This window comes from Eutrigla gurnardus, assembly GCF_963514095.1.
Source record: "Eutrigla gurnardus genome assembly, chromosome: 4".
NCBI lineage: Eukaryota > Metazoa > Chordata > Actinopteri > Perciformes > Triglidae > Eutrigla > Eutrigla gurnardus.
Window position 1 is genome coordinate 19,183,130 of NC_139918.1, and position 15,478 is coordinate 19,198,607.

General features: G+C 39.4%; 2 protein-coding genes across 2 annotated transcripts in view; both read right to left on the bottom strand.

Moving 5' to 3' along the window:
* Window positions 1-1,744, bottom strand: part of cdc73 (cell division cycle 73, Paf1/RNA polymerase II complex component, homolog) — a 29,241-nt gene extending 27,497 nt beyond the window's left edge. Inside the window, exons 1-5 of the mRNA XM_084008323.1 lie at window positions 1,516-1,744; window positions 703-808; window positions 482-551; window positions 285-347; window positions 18-70 (exon numbers count right to left, since the gene is read on the bottom strand). Coding sequence (XP_083864449.1) covers window positions 18-70; window positions 285-347; window positions 482-551; window positions 703-808; window positions 1,516-1,646 — 423 coding nt within the window. The 5' untranslated portion in view covers window positions 1,647-1,744. The remainder of the gene's footprint in view (window positions 1-17; window positions 71-284; window positions 348-481; window positions 552-702; window positions 809-1,515) is intronic.
* An 873-nt stretch (window positions 1,745-2,617) lies between these two features.
* Window positions 2,618-8,234, bottom strand: ro60 (Ro60, Y RNA binding protein). The gene is made up of 9 exons (XM_084008322.1): window positions 8,128-8,234; window positions 6,670-7,273; window positions 6,057-6,277; window positions 5,763-5,909; window positions 5,536-5,673; window positions 5,321-5,437; window positions 5,000-5,116; window positions 4,643-4,789; window positions 2,618-4,183 (listed from the first exon to the last, which is right to left on the bottom strand). The coding sequence occupies exons 2-9, from the start codon at window positions 7,253-7,255 to the stop codon at window positions 4,031-4,033; spliced, it is 1,626 nt and encodes a 541-aa protein (XP_083864448.1). The 5' UTR covers window positions 7,256-7,273; window positions 8,128-8,234; the 3' UTR covers window positions 2,618-4,030.
* Window positions 8,235-15,478: the final 7,244 nt, after the last annotated feature.

Here is a 15,478-nt window from a genome sequence, read left to right on the forward strand (position 1 = left end):
TTTTCAAGTCAGTTTACCTCAATCCTTGGTTTTTTGGCTTCAGAAGATACCTCATCAGCTGCTCTTTTGACTTAAAACAACAACAGAAAATTGGCATTATTTCACCATACAAAGTCCATTTGTTTTTTGTTCCACTTTCCTGACTGAGACATCACCCCTTTAATAGGAAAATATCTGTGAAAATATCACCCATTTGCATGAATAACAGATAAAGGATAGCAGACATTACAATGTATTAAGTTGTGGTAAAAGTTTCAAAAACAATGAACAAAAAACAAGCTTACCTTGTGTTGGCCGTTGCAAACCTATTTCTATAGGCGCACTTCTGTCAATACTTGTCGAAGTCGCTGTGAAGAGACAATTAGAAATTGCATTTAAAATCAGGACAGTGTTAATATATTAAAGGAAACACAAACAAAATACTTAATATCCTGCACACAATAGAAACACAACTTTCAATCACTTCACAAGTGTTACTTACAACTCTCGCCATTGAGATACGACAGCAAGCCTTTTCGATCAGGTCGTCTGACAACAGGGATGTTCTCAGTCTATAAACAACACACAAGCATGTCACCCAAAAGGGGCAATAGTGGGGAAAATGCTACAGGAGACCCAAAAAAGAAGCTGAAATAGTTGACTGTCCTCAAATAATACAGGCACTGACAGATTAATGCTTGATAGTTATCCAAGAGCACTTACTGCAGCTCTCCGCACATAGGACGGATGTGGAAGATGCACATTGTTGAGCAAGAACAAGATAGAGTCCAAAGTATAGTACTCTTTGGGCTGGCCCTCTTTGCCAGTGCTGAAGGTAAACACAAGAAGAAAAACACCAAGAAAAACATGAATCCCTCAAAACTCATGCTCAGTTGACACTCGGAGTATATAACTAAAATGTACACAGACCGCTGCCTGCAGGTCACATATTTAAATTAACCTACAGTGCATAACTCTTTATTAAATATAACGTCACTTAATTGAGTTGCTCCAAGTACTGAAACAGTGGATCTGAAATCAAATTAACACGGAACAATCAACAGTTATGTGGTTGGCTAATCCGACTCATCTTTCTGCAACCTTATTTTCTGCATAACAGGAGCACAGTTTGTTTCTCACACGGTATACAAAGCTGCTTATAGTCATGAGTGACACTAGAAGCACAAGTCTGTCTGCTTGATCCAAAGGAACAGCACTAGCTAGCGTTGCTAATAAGTTAGCATCACATCACGACTGTAAGTTTCGCTGAAGCTACATTTCTCAAACACATTTTGAGTTAAAACAAATATTAACAGAAACGCGTAGAGACCACACAGTCTATGAAACAACACGTTAAGTATCACGCCAAAGTAACCAGTGTTTAAAGTTAAAAGTACAACCGCGAGGAGAGGAGTTAGGTTAGCATCATAGCATTTAACTAGCGAGCCCTCCGCTGTTCCCAGCACCACAAGGCACCGATGAGCTTCAGCAGCGGGCCCATGGAAGCGATTTAGAGACATTTTAGCACTGACATACCCCCAGATTATGTAGTTGGTCTTCACATTTTTCGGCCAGGAGAACTCTCCGAATATAACCTCATCTCCTTTAGCGACGATTTCTTTTTTCTGGATGTTATACTGACGAAGAACACTCAACACATCCGCCATCTTCACTTGTCTTGATGTAGCGCTGGTGTGTTTGAAAGGCCCCCAGTTATCAACACCGTGTGGCCTCGCAAGATGCCTGATCTGAATCAAACTTTTTTAGACCACAACATGTCCCTTTCGGTCACACTCGGTAATAAAGGCCCGTCTACTACTATACATGCAGGTTAACTTGCAGGAAGGCAGACAAACGCAACAATGGTTTACATTGCGACTACAGTCAAGTACATCAGGGCCGGACTGGGAGACTTTTTCAGGCCAGGAGTCAGTCATGTAACGAGGCCACCCTGGCCTTGCCCACACCTACATGCATTGGCACGCATGTACACGCACATGCACACACACACACACACACACACACACACACACACACACACACACACACACACACACACACACTGCATTCCAAATAGAAGTTCAAATATGGGACCTATGTACAAACTAAGTTAGGAATATACAGTAACTTTTGTGTTTGGGGCCGGGCTGGTAAAATACAGTAACACAACAATCCTCAGCAAAATCCACTAACACACTTACTAGAAGAGAATAAAGGTTTAACGCAGTGCCAAGGTTACTTAAACATCATATCATGTGGAATGTCAACTGCCTCGTTGGCATAATTTATAGCCTACAATATAACCTAATAAACAAAGACAACAAAGTCCAAATCAAACAATTAATCAGCTATGAGGGGACAGCCTTTGAATACATGTTCACAGAACATGCACACACTGATAGACGCAATGTATAATACAGTCCGAGTCTGACTCAAGGGGTCCGTTTTCCTCCAAGGCATGACTAAGGAGGACTAAAACATAAATCTTAAAGCTTGTGAGTTGTTGTCAGGACAGATTTAGAAATATACAGGGTCAGATATAACAGATACAACAGAGAGTAGCAATGCAGTAAAAACGGTCAAGATCATGCTTTGGTGACAGCTGCCATCGTCTCACTATTTAAAAATACAGTATTGGCATGTGTGGAGATAAATCCTTCACAGTATCATGGTCAGTAAGTCGTTCCTCTTTGGAAGGGAAGCAATAACACCAGAAGTAATGTGTTCCAAGTTCAGGGAGTGCTGTCAGTAATTACATAATCACTGTTGACTGAAACAAGGAGCACCACTATAGTCGTCCAAAATGAATTGGCCTCAGACGTTAAAATACTGCAAGCATTTTGTTTATTCTGTGTTTGAAGAAATATAAAGCATTGTAGTTTAAATTTCTAGTTACACATTTTACAAAAGTACATTCAATTAATTGTATTCCTGGGAAGGTAGCAGTTATCTGTTAGTTTTCGCGTAACGAACGTTCTTACATCAAAAACACAGAAATGTTATTGTGCTAGCAGATTCAGTCTAAACAGTTGTTAAATAGTGTGGCCCTCGAAGGACATAACAATACAATGAAATCAACATTGCGATGCATAGAAATCAGACTTAAATATGAGTCAATTTCTACAATTTAGAGAAAACTCACTTAAAGCCCCACACACAGGCATTATCATTATTAATTTTACAAAAGTAAAAATCGCAAATAATCCCCCCCAAAAATGTATCATCACATTTAAGAGCACCAAGGACATTCCTTCAAAGGATACATGTATAAGTGGAGACCAGACACATCGGTTTTAAAATAAGGGGAAAATAAATGTTAATACAACAAAAGAAATTTACCTAGACTAAAGGCAAGAGTTGTATAAAAGGAATTCTCGACACGAATATCACTATAACAAAATTATTTTACAACAAAACAAACCAAATAATTTGAAAAGTCAACAGAATACATTCCAGTTCTTTGACTTTTGGTGCTTTTCAACTTCTATATTTCACAATGTATCTTTTAGTCATTTATAACAATGCTACATTAGACAGAGCGACAGGCTTTTAAATTAGAAATGCCTCTACCATCAAACCTGCTAAAATCATATCATAGATACCTACTAGAAATCACAGTATAGCCTAATAAAATCCACTTAAAGTTGCTCTAAGCCTCAAACATTCTGATTCTTATGCTGTTCCCCTTATTTAATCTGCTAACATCTTGCTATTTATAAGCAGACTTTATTGTTCAATGGATAAGTGTTGAACCATGAACCATCAAAGACAGAGTACAATGTACAATGACTTATCATGCTTTGATCACTCCCTTTCCAGATTTCAGAATAAAATATATGCACATAACATTTCCAGAGTGTCGTCCAGCCCGCTGGACACTTTGTCAGTTGACTTGTAAGTGGCGTAATACAAAAAGAGAAGTTGGTATTGTAAATGTCAACATCTTTTGCACTACTGCTGTTTTAGGGCAATCTACGTGCTAAGTGGGCCACATAGCTCAACTTCCCGCCTTCATTTTGTGACATGAATCGGAGACAGTCCCTATACTTAATCAGATCAGATCCTGGGCAAGATTACGAATGACGCTGAAAGCACCCAGGTCAAAACCACAGATGCTCAGTAAACCTCTGTCTTCTGTGTCTGCGATGGTGTGTCCGATGGAAGTCAGCCCACACATCACCAACTTGGAATTGGCTCCCGAGGTCTGTGAGAAAATACAAGAAATTTCAGTTTTTTTGGTTGTTTTTGCAAAAGGCATGTGTATGTATGCTCAACTTTGCTTAAAAATAGGCCCTTCTTTCCTCTGTTACTGTCATATAATTACGACTGACTCTGAACAGAGCACAAGACATCAGCAATCCCATCCTATTTACCTGATTATGTCTGTGCAAATCAAATCTTTCCTGGTGTTTGCTTAAGCTGATTTTCTAAAACAATCGTTATCACAAATGACAAGTGCTGTCCTCGACCAAGTGTTCTCCTTAGTTGACTTACACTCATATGATTTTGGCGCTTAATTGATTAGTTGATTTAAAGATCTGTTTAATATTATGTTACCAGAGATATGCTCATACATTTCTCAGAAATAAGTTCTTCAGCATTATAAAACATAGGACATTATTCAATGAAAATCCCCTTCCCAAGCAGAAACAAACAAATGTACTTGTCTATGATTCTTTAGAGACTCTACTGGGCTGGCAGAGAACATCCACAATGGGTTGTTAGTCAGGATGATGAACACATCCACAGCTTTCCCATTCTCTAGGGCCCATGTGATGGGAAGAGTGCAGTCTGTGCTCCCGCCAGGGATCTGGAACATTCAGTATGGGGGAAAAGGTCAGGAACTGAACTCCGATCAGATATGTACAGTGTAGTCAATATAAACATAATACCTGTTTGCTACTGATATGACCAATATTTCTTGTAATTTGTGTCTCAGATGGCTGTAAAATGTATTTATTCGTAAAGTAAACTGAACAGTAACTTTATTGATGTCTTATTCTTTGTTGCTTACACTTACCTTAACCAGTTCAAATGTTGCTTGTGCGAGAGTCATGTCTGCAGAGATGGAGCATGGAACCAAAGCGCCCTCAGAGTAGGCCAGTATATGTGTGTCTTCCTCTGTCCTTGCAAAAATCTGTACCACAACAACAACAAACAACAAAAGAGCATGACATCACAATTACAAAAATCCCTTCCACACATCTGCACACATGCTACAAGTATTCCCACATATTACACTTAGATAATCACAATGTGAAAGAACAGACACAGTCGTTCCAACTGGGACCAACACCCATGATGTGTAGAATCTAGATATCTTGCTTGAGTGTTGTCCTACCATGGAAATTGCTGCAGCGGCGACAGCGGTGCTGATCGACGTCCCTGGGACGATGCTGCTCAGTGACGTGCTCACATCTACTGCCACTATGAAGCGTTTACCCACTGGTTCCACATTCTGGGGACAACATTAACAGAGGTTAAACGTTAGCTTAAGTGTTGCAATTTTCATTGATGGTTTGTGAGAAGTGGTGAAAATAAAATTAAAAAACCTACCGTAAAACTTTTGTAAAAGGCAGAGTCCATTGCTTTGAGGATACTACTGTCTGGTTCCCATTTTGTTTTGCCCTGATAGCCTTGGCCTCTTTTGTAGTTTTCAGAAGACAAGAGTATGGTGAAAGGGTGCATCTTTGCCTGGGTGATTTCGAGACCGTCATCAAGTATTTGAACATTGACTTATGTTTGATTAAAAACATATGTAAGACAATTTGCAAAGAAAGTACCTTCATTAGTGCCGATTCACTCTGAATTCTCTCACATATAGCTTGCGTTTCTGAACTTCCTGGTTCAAGAATTTTGTTTGACGTCATCTTACCCAAGGTCTTTAGCAATGATTGGAGAGGCATTTCCTTCATCAACGCGCTCCACACCTACGGAAAAAAAAAACACATATCCCTTTTCAGTTGTACTGATGAGAAAAAAAATAATTTCCAAATGACATATACAGTGCTGTTTTGTTCGCAGCTTTTTTTTTTTTATAAAGTGTTAACAAGTGTCACACAAACCAGCCCACTAACCTGTTTGGACTTCAGGTGGTCTGTCAGCAGCTGTTCCCTCTCCAGTTTGTGTTCTTCTATTAAATTGATGACCTCCGTTTCATCACAACTGTGCTTCACCTTCTCCACCACTTCAAGATACGAAAGCACTTTGGCCACCTCTTCTGAGTTCTCTTTGTCAGAGTAGGCAAGCTGGACTTCTTTCCATCCTTTTGTTACATATTTGCTGATCAAGGCAATTGCTGAAAACACAAACCATTACAGTCTGACTCAAGGGGTCCGTTTTCCTCCAAGGCATGACTAAGGGCTAAAACATAAATCTTAAAGCTTGTGAGTTGTTGTCAGGACAGATTTAGAAATATACAGGGTCAGATATTTGATGGTCATTTTTGAAGCACTAGCCTGTAGTGTCTTGTCATCAGTGTTGCAAGTGTCAATATTACCACCGTTTCCCTTTTCTTTTTGAGTTTTTCTGTTTATCATCATGAATTTTGAGATATTTCACAATTACCGTATGTCATTTTCAGAAAACATGACAGTACAGTCATAAGAAGACCATCTCCAACTATGAGTGTAAGACCCTCAACAGAATATTTCCTTTGTAATTGTAGAATGTGGGTCTTTGTAAACTCACCTTCATTAGCTGGTTTAGTGTGAGAAAGCCTAAGCAGATCCTGATGTGACCATCCCTCTCTCTGTTTACATTTGGTCACAGCCACAGCCAGACTCATGGCATCTTTTTCATTGTACCAGTCAGATACTGCTTTCCTCAGGGCACGTCCCCAAATACCACACTTCATACCCTCTTTCAATTCCTTCTTGTTCTGGATGAAAGAAAACAGGTGGCTTGGGTCCCGGCAAACTTCCTTCAGGGCTTTGAACGCCGCCTGTCTGGTCTTTAGCTCGGAGTGCTGGGAGCACAAAGCCAAGGCAAAAAACGAGGGGCCTAGTCCGACGGCTCGCTCATCCCGAGTGAACCTTTTTATCTCCTCCACCACCTCAGCGCCTCGACCCTCCTGCAGCAGGGACAGCAGACCAGCGGCGCTCTCCACGCTGACATGACCCTCCTCTCTGGCAGTGTATACGTCTCCCTCCGAGCCATAGCAGAGGAAGCGGCACAGTCTGGCCTTGTCGGTGACCTCCCATGGACAGCCGCCACCTGTTGAGTTCAGGGTGGGGTTGCTTGATAAAGTTACAGGAGTGCTTCCCGATGGCTCCATTGTAACACTAGAGAAGGCCTGAAACAGAAAGAGGTTGCAGGGGATTTTATTAGCTTATATGTTCACTAGCCAGAGTAAGTGGGTGATACTTAATGAAAGAACCACTTCACAAAGCTTTAGTTCAAACTGACACAGAGCAAAATAAATCAGTGGACAGAGTGTGCGAAACACAGTCGAGATTTAATTAAATGTGCCAGTTAACTGTCCATTCATGATGCTGGTGTGAGGATTAAACATGGAAGACTGAAAACTCATACAACTTATTTTCTGTAGAGATCAATAGACATCAAGAGAGTCTGCATGAACACAAGATAACGTTAGCTTTACTAGCAACATTACTCAGTGCAATGACAAAATTAACTTAAAGCCGATTACAGGACAGGATGATACACATCTGACAGACACACTGAGCTTTCAATCGAGGATGCTGGAAAAACGTTAACTGCCAATTAACCTAAGGTTAGCTTGTCAACATTCAGTAAGCTAACGTTACTAGTTCAGTTAGTTAAGCTAGCAGAGGAGAGTAGTTAGTTAACGTTAGCCAACTTACTTAACAGTTAGTTAAAAAGATATTCTAGCTAGTTACGTAGCAACACTATCCAACGTACTCCTAATGTTTCTGAGCTGCAGCTTCCTAGTCCTGTTAGCCACCCGGCTCCCTCTAACCAGACTGTCAAGTCCCACAACTGAGCGTTTTCCTCGCCGGACACCGGGACGCTGCGCTCGGTCTGCTCACCTCGATGCACCTCGCCTGGGATGGACAGCTGGTTACCTAGCTACGCTAACCCTGATGAAATTGCCTTGGCCTTGCTGAAAATAAAACATTTGCTAATTAAAACATATCGTTCAATATTATATATACATGAACGTACCACAAAATCGCCGATGTGCACAAAGTTCAAGGTTTTTATTTAGCTAGATGCTAAGCGGCCTCCTGTCTGACCGTCAGTGAGATAATCATGCCAAGAGTGGTGCCGTGATGGATGCTGGGATACAGAGTCCTGCCCTTTTTTCTTTGGGGTGCATCCCACGCTCCCTCCTCAGTGTGCTATTTAAATTGGAATGTCTTCTGTTAAAAAACATCCCTTATTCTATTTCTCTATATTTCTAAAAGTGAAATTGAAACCTTCCCCTTATTTCAGGATTCCCATGCTCATGCTACTCTCCCAGGTTTTATTCCAAGCTTTAGACTTTTGATTATTTTTGATTAATGGGACCTTATTTTGCTAACCAGTCCACCTCCAAATTCCCCTTCAGACTTGCAGAAACCCACATGGGTAACTAGATTGACATTTCATTAAATATTCTGGATTAAAGCGTTTTCTGGTTGGTGTTTCATGGAGCCAAGAGTATATACAAGCATCTCTACTATAAACTCCCAGATAATTAGATATATATGCTTAATTCATGCAAATCTTCTTTCTGGAGCAGAAAGGCAACCCTAGTTGTCTGATCTTCAGGATCTTTTTGAGTCATCTGCACAATATATGTATGTACTTCATAGAGAGTGCCATCACACACAATAGCATCTGCCGCTCTCTCTCTCTCTCTCTCTCTCTCTCTCTCTCTCTCACACACACACACACACACTTGCATACACAATAATTTGTCTTCAGCCAGATTTGAATAGTACAGGCTTAGTAGGTCATAAAACGTTGAATTTTCTTTTAATCGCTCAAGTCTCTTATAAGCAGAAAATGTACATCTCCAGCATAATACCATCAATTTTTCTATAGAGTTTCTAAGTGAAATGTTCATTCACTGACTCTCCCTACCACCGAGTCATCTGGTGGCCACAGACTCACAGGCAGTTAGAGTTATCTTTGGCCCAGATACGTTACATCCTTTGTGTACATTCTTAATTTCGTCATTTCCTCCCTTTGTTCCGCTCCTGATGCGGGCAAGTTTTTAACCACTCTCTCCATAATCAAACTACAAATTCCACAGGTGGGCTACAGAATATAGAGGGAGACCCAGATGAGTAGTCAATGACGTTAAGTGCCCACCCATTTCGCAATATGAAGAATGTTTGACAATCCACTGCTGAAGTACTCATCACTTTGGAAGTATATAAATAAATCAATTTTTCACGCATTTCTATAATTTTCACATTTCTAGCATTCAAATCCTAAAAATGATACAAACTTAAACACAAACATGAAAAAAAGGAAGATGTACATAACTTTAGTAAATTGCTTTTTATACACTTTGGTGGGAGAGACGAGTGAAGAGTCACAGAGAAAGGGACAAACAGTGAATGCTGGGTGAGAGAGAAGTGTGAATTTCCTTTTACTTGAACACTTTAATGTAACATTATCAACATTCATTTTCAGATGTAGTTTTAGTTTTGTAGTCGTTTGAGCCTCTTTTTTGTTTCCAGATTATAGTGTGGTTCATTCATTGTAACAATGAACCTGATTCATGGATTATTGCTTGACATATAATTCACTTTTTTTTGGAAGACTGATTTATATGAGATGGATGTTTTATGAGTCACCACTGGGTGGCAGTAGCACATCAACTGAAAGGACATTTCACTCACAAACACTAATTATGACACAGAGACAGGGTTTTTGATCAGTTCATGAATTTTGATTTTGAAGTAGAAAATGTGTATTTATTTGCTAAAACATAAAACCTGTACCATTGCAACTACTCATCATCAATCATTTCCATAAGTGCAAAAATCACAAAATATACAAGTCACTTGTATAAAACCATTAATATTACATTTAAAACATTATCTCAGACAGGTGTTAAAGCACAGTTTAACCCTTCGGTGATGTCCAGTGTTCCCTGCACAAGGTGGCCCCGGCCTGCACTGTGTTACGTCCATTGCACTGGCACAGCTTTCAGTCATGTGAGACATTGTGCTGTTGAGGTGACATATGAAGGGAAGGGGAAGTGCCTGCACAGTTTCTGTCAACAGCAGTTCCTGAGTCTGGGACTTTGCAACACTTAACACCATCAACGTGCATGATGGCAAGAGATAAAGCTCACACAGCAGGGAGATTGGTTTTGAATCGTGCTGCATAAGATCTCCAGTGCCCCTCGTCCCCAAGGCCTCTCTGTGCATCCCAAGGCCTCTCTGCTTAGAAAGTGCATCAGGATTGAATGAAGCGTGCGTCTCCATCAGACTCTAGATTTTCCTCTGTGCCACAACAAAACAAGATGAACTTGGTTACCGAAGGCTCTGCCTGATGATCTCTCTTGTGTAGAAATCCGAGTTTACCTGCAATGATGTGTAAATAAAAAAACTGTTTAAAATGTGCTGTTGCAATTGGGAAATGTACATACTGTGCAGTATGCATCATTACTACAGTTCTAAATTATAATTTAAAAATGGTGGTCATATATAGTTGATGTGCAGTATGATACAGGTCAGTATTTATTTTAGGACTTTAACAACTTTTTCCATGTAAAATTGCACTTCTTGATCTTTCTGCAATAATAATGTTTTATATTTATGCATAAATTAAATAGTGTTTTTCTTATGCTATATTCATATGTTTGGGTGACTCAGCCCTGATGAACTCTTCATAAATACTTGTTGCTTTCTGTGTTAGCTTCTCTGGACCGTCAGAGGTTTTGAACTCTTGACATTCCTCACAGAATTTGGATTTCAGAAGGTCCCAAAATGTTATTTTTCCACCTTTTGCACAAAGAAACAAATTAATAATTATGAAGAAAAACAAAAACTGGCCTTGATATAAGTTTTGTGTTGCAGATGACAATTATATTTGTGGGAAAGCAGTGTCTTAAAACATTAGGCAACACAATATTAATATGCAGCATGATTTTTTTTTTTTAATTAAAACAACACCTGTTGATTTTCCTCCATGGTATTGGTCTCTGATGAAGTCACATTTGTGAATTTCCATGCAGGTCTGAGATTTTGTTGTCTTGTTGTCTGTAACCTCTGTTGACACGCTGCCTGATTTTTACGTATTAAAAGAATACTCAAAGTGCGTCAAAGCACGTGCTCTTCCTTGATCTTTGATTGTAGAACACATCTTTGCTGTGTGTCACAACCCCGTCACATTCTCCACAGTTAAACGCATGACATCGTTTCTACGTTGTTTAGCTCACCATTTGATGTAATTCTTAATCACAGGTCAAGTGGTCACGAGTTTTTCCACAGTGTTGCTTTTTTCCCCTTTGCAGTTCCTTCTGTGTCTTTATTTCATTGCTTCTGGATCACCTCCCCTCCAGCATTCATGTTTTGACACCTTTAAAATGAAGCTTTTTTTAAAAGAATACTGAAGATTTCATTACATTACTTAACATTAACATTATGTTAAGGGGATTTCCTTGGACGCTTTGTCAATTTCGCTAAAAAAGTGATATGCCTCTGTATCATCAATATTAATTTGTTAGGATCACTGAAATAAGTGTGTAATATTGCTCGTCAGAAGTCGTTTTCTGGTAAGGACAATTCAGCATCAGCAGTAAAAACTTCAGGTCAATTCAAATTGTTATTTGTTACAGTCCGGAGGTTTAAAGGCCCAATCTGTAATTTTAATTCATATTTTTTATGTTATTTACAGGGTACAGAATTAACCAAATATAGTAACTGAAATAACACACAATGAAAGAGAAACACGGACAACACCCAGACGGGACAACGCCTTGGTAGTGACATGTCAATCACAAGGTAGCCACACCCTAAATCATATATTATCATCTATTTTACTCTAAATGGGTCCTTCATTTACTAAATGAACATCATGCTTGAAGATGGTTTAAAACCATGCAGCGACTGAAATCATATTCTCATTTACTATGTTTACTGAGGCAATAAATCAAGTGAGCAGTGGGGTAATTTTCTCAAAGACTTCTATACAATCTAACTCCTTTTGGCAACCATAGGAGTCGCTCGCTGATGGCCATTAAAAAGAATGCAAGTTTGAGAGACTCCACTTTTCAGAAGATGACACCTGAAGATCATACATTGTATCAGTGCACACTATTTTGGGGGCCAGAGCAATTACTATAGGGGTAAAACACTTCAATTACTTTCTCACCACTCTGATAAGTACTTCTCTATATTTTTAGCACTTAACTGAAATTGGTTGAGAGAAACTGCAACCCAGACAGAAAAATGGAGGGACATTTTTAGATTCAAGACTTCAGAGTAATATAAATATAGGGAGAGGGGATATCTTTCATATACTGTATATATTTTATGTATTAAGTATTATATGTGTATTGCTTTTAGGGATTTGATGGGAATGGGTAAGGAGATGGGAGGTAACAGACAGAACAGAAAATAATGTGATTTTTTTGTTCCTCTGGGAAGTATATGAGTGTATTGAATAATAACTATTAAATAAAGTGTATAACAAAGGAGGAAGTCTTTAACTACCAGCTCTGTGAGACTGTATTTTAGCACAGCACTGTGTTGTGCTGAATGCTAATGTCAGAATGCTACAATGCTAATGTAAGCTGATGCCAAGTAATGTTTACCATCTTACTGCTAATTATTGGTCAGTAGAAACTATGGCTGAGACTGATGCGTATGTCATGCGTTTTGAGGGAATTTGCTTAAAAAAACCAACAAAAAAATATTCTGATGAGGACATTAATGTATCCCAACAGCTACGCCACCAGGAGGGAGAAAAATGTCTCAAAAATTTCAAGTGTTAGGTATCGATAGCCACAGCTAGCTCTTTATCAAACAGAGATCCAGTCCAACAGTCACTTTGTTACCTTTAACCAGTCAGTAGTATCATAAACAAAATGACATGTTTAAGGGGGGTTATACCTTGAATAGACAATTGGTAAAAGAATGTTGCCCACAACTTAGCATGGGGTTTGCAGAGCCCCCTTTTATTACCTGTACTTTGAATGTATGACAATGTATGCAGTTATGCAGTGCAGAATATAGTTGCTATGATAACAAATGTCCTCAGCGATATGCTTGCTCCAACACCATTAACAGGGAAATCATGCAAAGATTGGGCCCCAATTTAATCAGGTTGGCTCTTGAAGGTCATCAACAGCTACAACAGATCAGTGACAGCCTGTTACAACAAAGCAACCCACATCCACATGTTGTTAATGTGTGATTATATAATGAATTACTAATATACTTACTTACACAGTTACCACTACAGTTGACGAGCTGTTTCATGCCATTATTTTTTTTTCTCATGAAATTTGTTAAAAGCTTCACATCTCATGTCTCTGGACTGTGGGAGGAAGCTGGAGAAATCCCACACTGACAAGAGGAGAAAACATCCAAATTCTGAATGCGGGTCCCTTCTGCTGTATACTGACATTATTATTTTGGTGTGGAAAAAGCACTGTGAAGCATTGAAAACATGTTAAATGATCTCACCTATACCTATACTTAGAAATGTGACTACGAAACTAAGAATGGGACCATATGACCATTGAAGAGCGCATGATTTACTATTAAGGTCGTCGCTGAGGAAGTAGCGTAAACACAGGAGGAACAGAGAAGCGAAAGAGAATAATTATGTAGGTCTGCTTTGGTGAGAGTGTTACGCCATTACCTTTATACAACTGGTTTAATGACACCTATTTAGGCCACGAGGGACCAGAATATGTGACTGCTACGGTTTGATGCACGTATTCAACTCAGAGTGGGTCAGCATTCTCTTTAAACATGGCCATCATCAATAGAAGCTTTTGCAGCCAGCACGACTCAGAATGACTCAGCAAGTTATACACTACACGACTGTGTTGTTCTAAATGAAGAAGTTATATAACCTGTCTGTTCAGTACAGCCTTGATTTGCATGATAGCCTTTGAGCATTGTGGTCACAGGGGTTTATGTTCATCACATGTTAGTTTTACATAATACAGCTCTGGCTGACACAACCTAGGTTTAAAACAGTTCAACTTTTCACTTGAAATTCACATCAACGTGTTGTATTTTGTTGGGTTTAAATATTAAATGAATGTTAACATGCATTATCAAGTAGGTTTTCCTTCTAGCCTTCTTAACACCTGCAGGTCGGGCAGACTTGAGACTCTTTTTGTGTCCTGGCTGTTTCCCTCTCCTCCAGCAGACAGTTTTAATATCTTATCCTATCCTGACCCACTTCCTGACAGTGAATTTTACAATGTGGGTAAAGTCATTGAATAAAATATAAAAAGAGCTACGGGGTCGATTGCTATGAAATTTCACGGAGTAGAGGATGAATCCCCGAACTATTCCTCTAGCACCACCAGCAGGGCGATATGTTTTGCCTAGAGGGATCGCCTGGCACTATAGAGGGTGGTGAGATCAGCTGAACGACCTCCAAGACACTTACACCAGGAGCTATGGGATGAGGACTAAGAGGCTGATAGAAGGATTCCATCCCCTCAACAACTACCACTGCCTGAAGGCCAAACTAGAGCAGAGGAGTAGGACTTTCTTCCCTCAGGCCATCCGGGGTCCAGAGATCCACTGACATTCAAATTCATAACTCACTAATTTAGAAAGCTTAAATATAAACCATCCAAATCACATTGTTTTATGTACCTGTTATATTGTTTATTATTTATTCTGTTTTCTTTTACTCTTTTGCTTCTGTAGCTATAGGCAAAAACAAATTTCACATCAAGTTCTACTGTCTATGATTGTGTATGTGACAAATTAACGAGGTCTGACTTTGTATAGGTTAGCCTATTGTATGGGTTGTCATGAAATTCAGAATTGTAATATCTTAGGCGATCCCATAACTTTTCATCTAGCGCCACCATAATGTCAAACTGTTTAATTTGTCTAAACGGCCTACTTTGGTTTATGATCAAATTTCCCGACAAACAAATAACATTCCCATCAGCCTCAGCTGTAGGTTACTTTGAGCTCAGCGCTAATGATCAAATATTAGCATGCTAACATGCTAAATTCAAATGATGATGATAGTAAACATTGTTTCTAAAAATCAGCACGTTAGCATCGTCCTATAGAATCGTCATTGTGAGCATGTTAGCATGCTGGTGTTAGCATGTAGCTTGAAGCACAGCTGAAGTATAGCTCATACAACATTGCCTCAGAGAAGCTAGCATGGCTGTAGAGTAGACTCCTCTCATCTAGATGTCAAATGCTACAGATTATCCCATTTTCATTTTAAGATGATCTAATGGATTAAAACAACGGGGAATTTTGGAACCTCATGTTTGACCAAGGTAGACTTTTTGCTTCCACATTTTTTCGTGAAATAGACCCAGAATAAAGTCTCCTTTGTTGAACCAACAGCCCACAGT

Excerpts from the sequence above, each read along its gene's own strand:
- ro60 (XM_084008322.1), bottom strand. The coding sequence starts at position 7,255 with ATGGAGCCATCGGGAAGCACTCCTGTAACTTTATCAAGCAACCCCACC. Across the intron at positions 4,790-4,999 it reads CAACATTTGAACTGGTTAAG|ATCCCTGGCGGGAGCACAGA; the intron begins GTAAGTGTAAGC and ends TGAATGTTCCAG. Across the intron at positions 4,184-4,642 it reads CTCTAAAGAATCATAGACAA|ACCTCGGGAGCCAATTCCAA; the intron begins GTACATTTGTTT and ends ATTTTCTCACAG.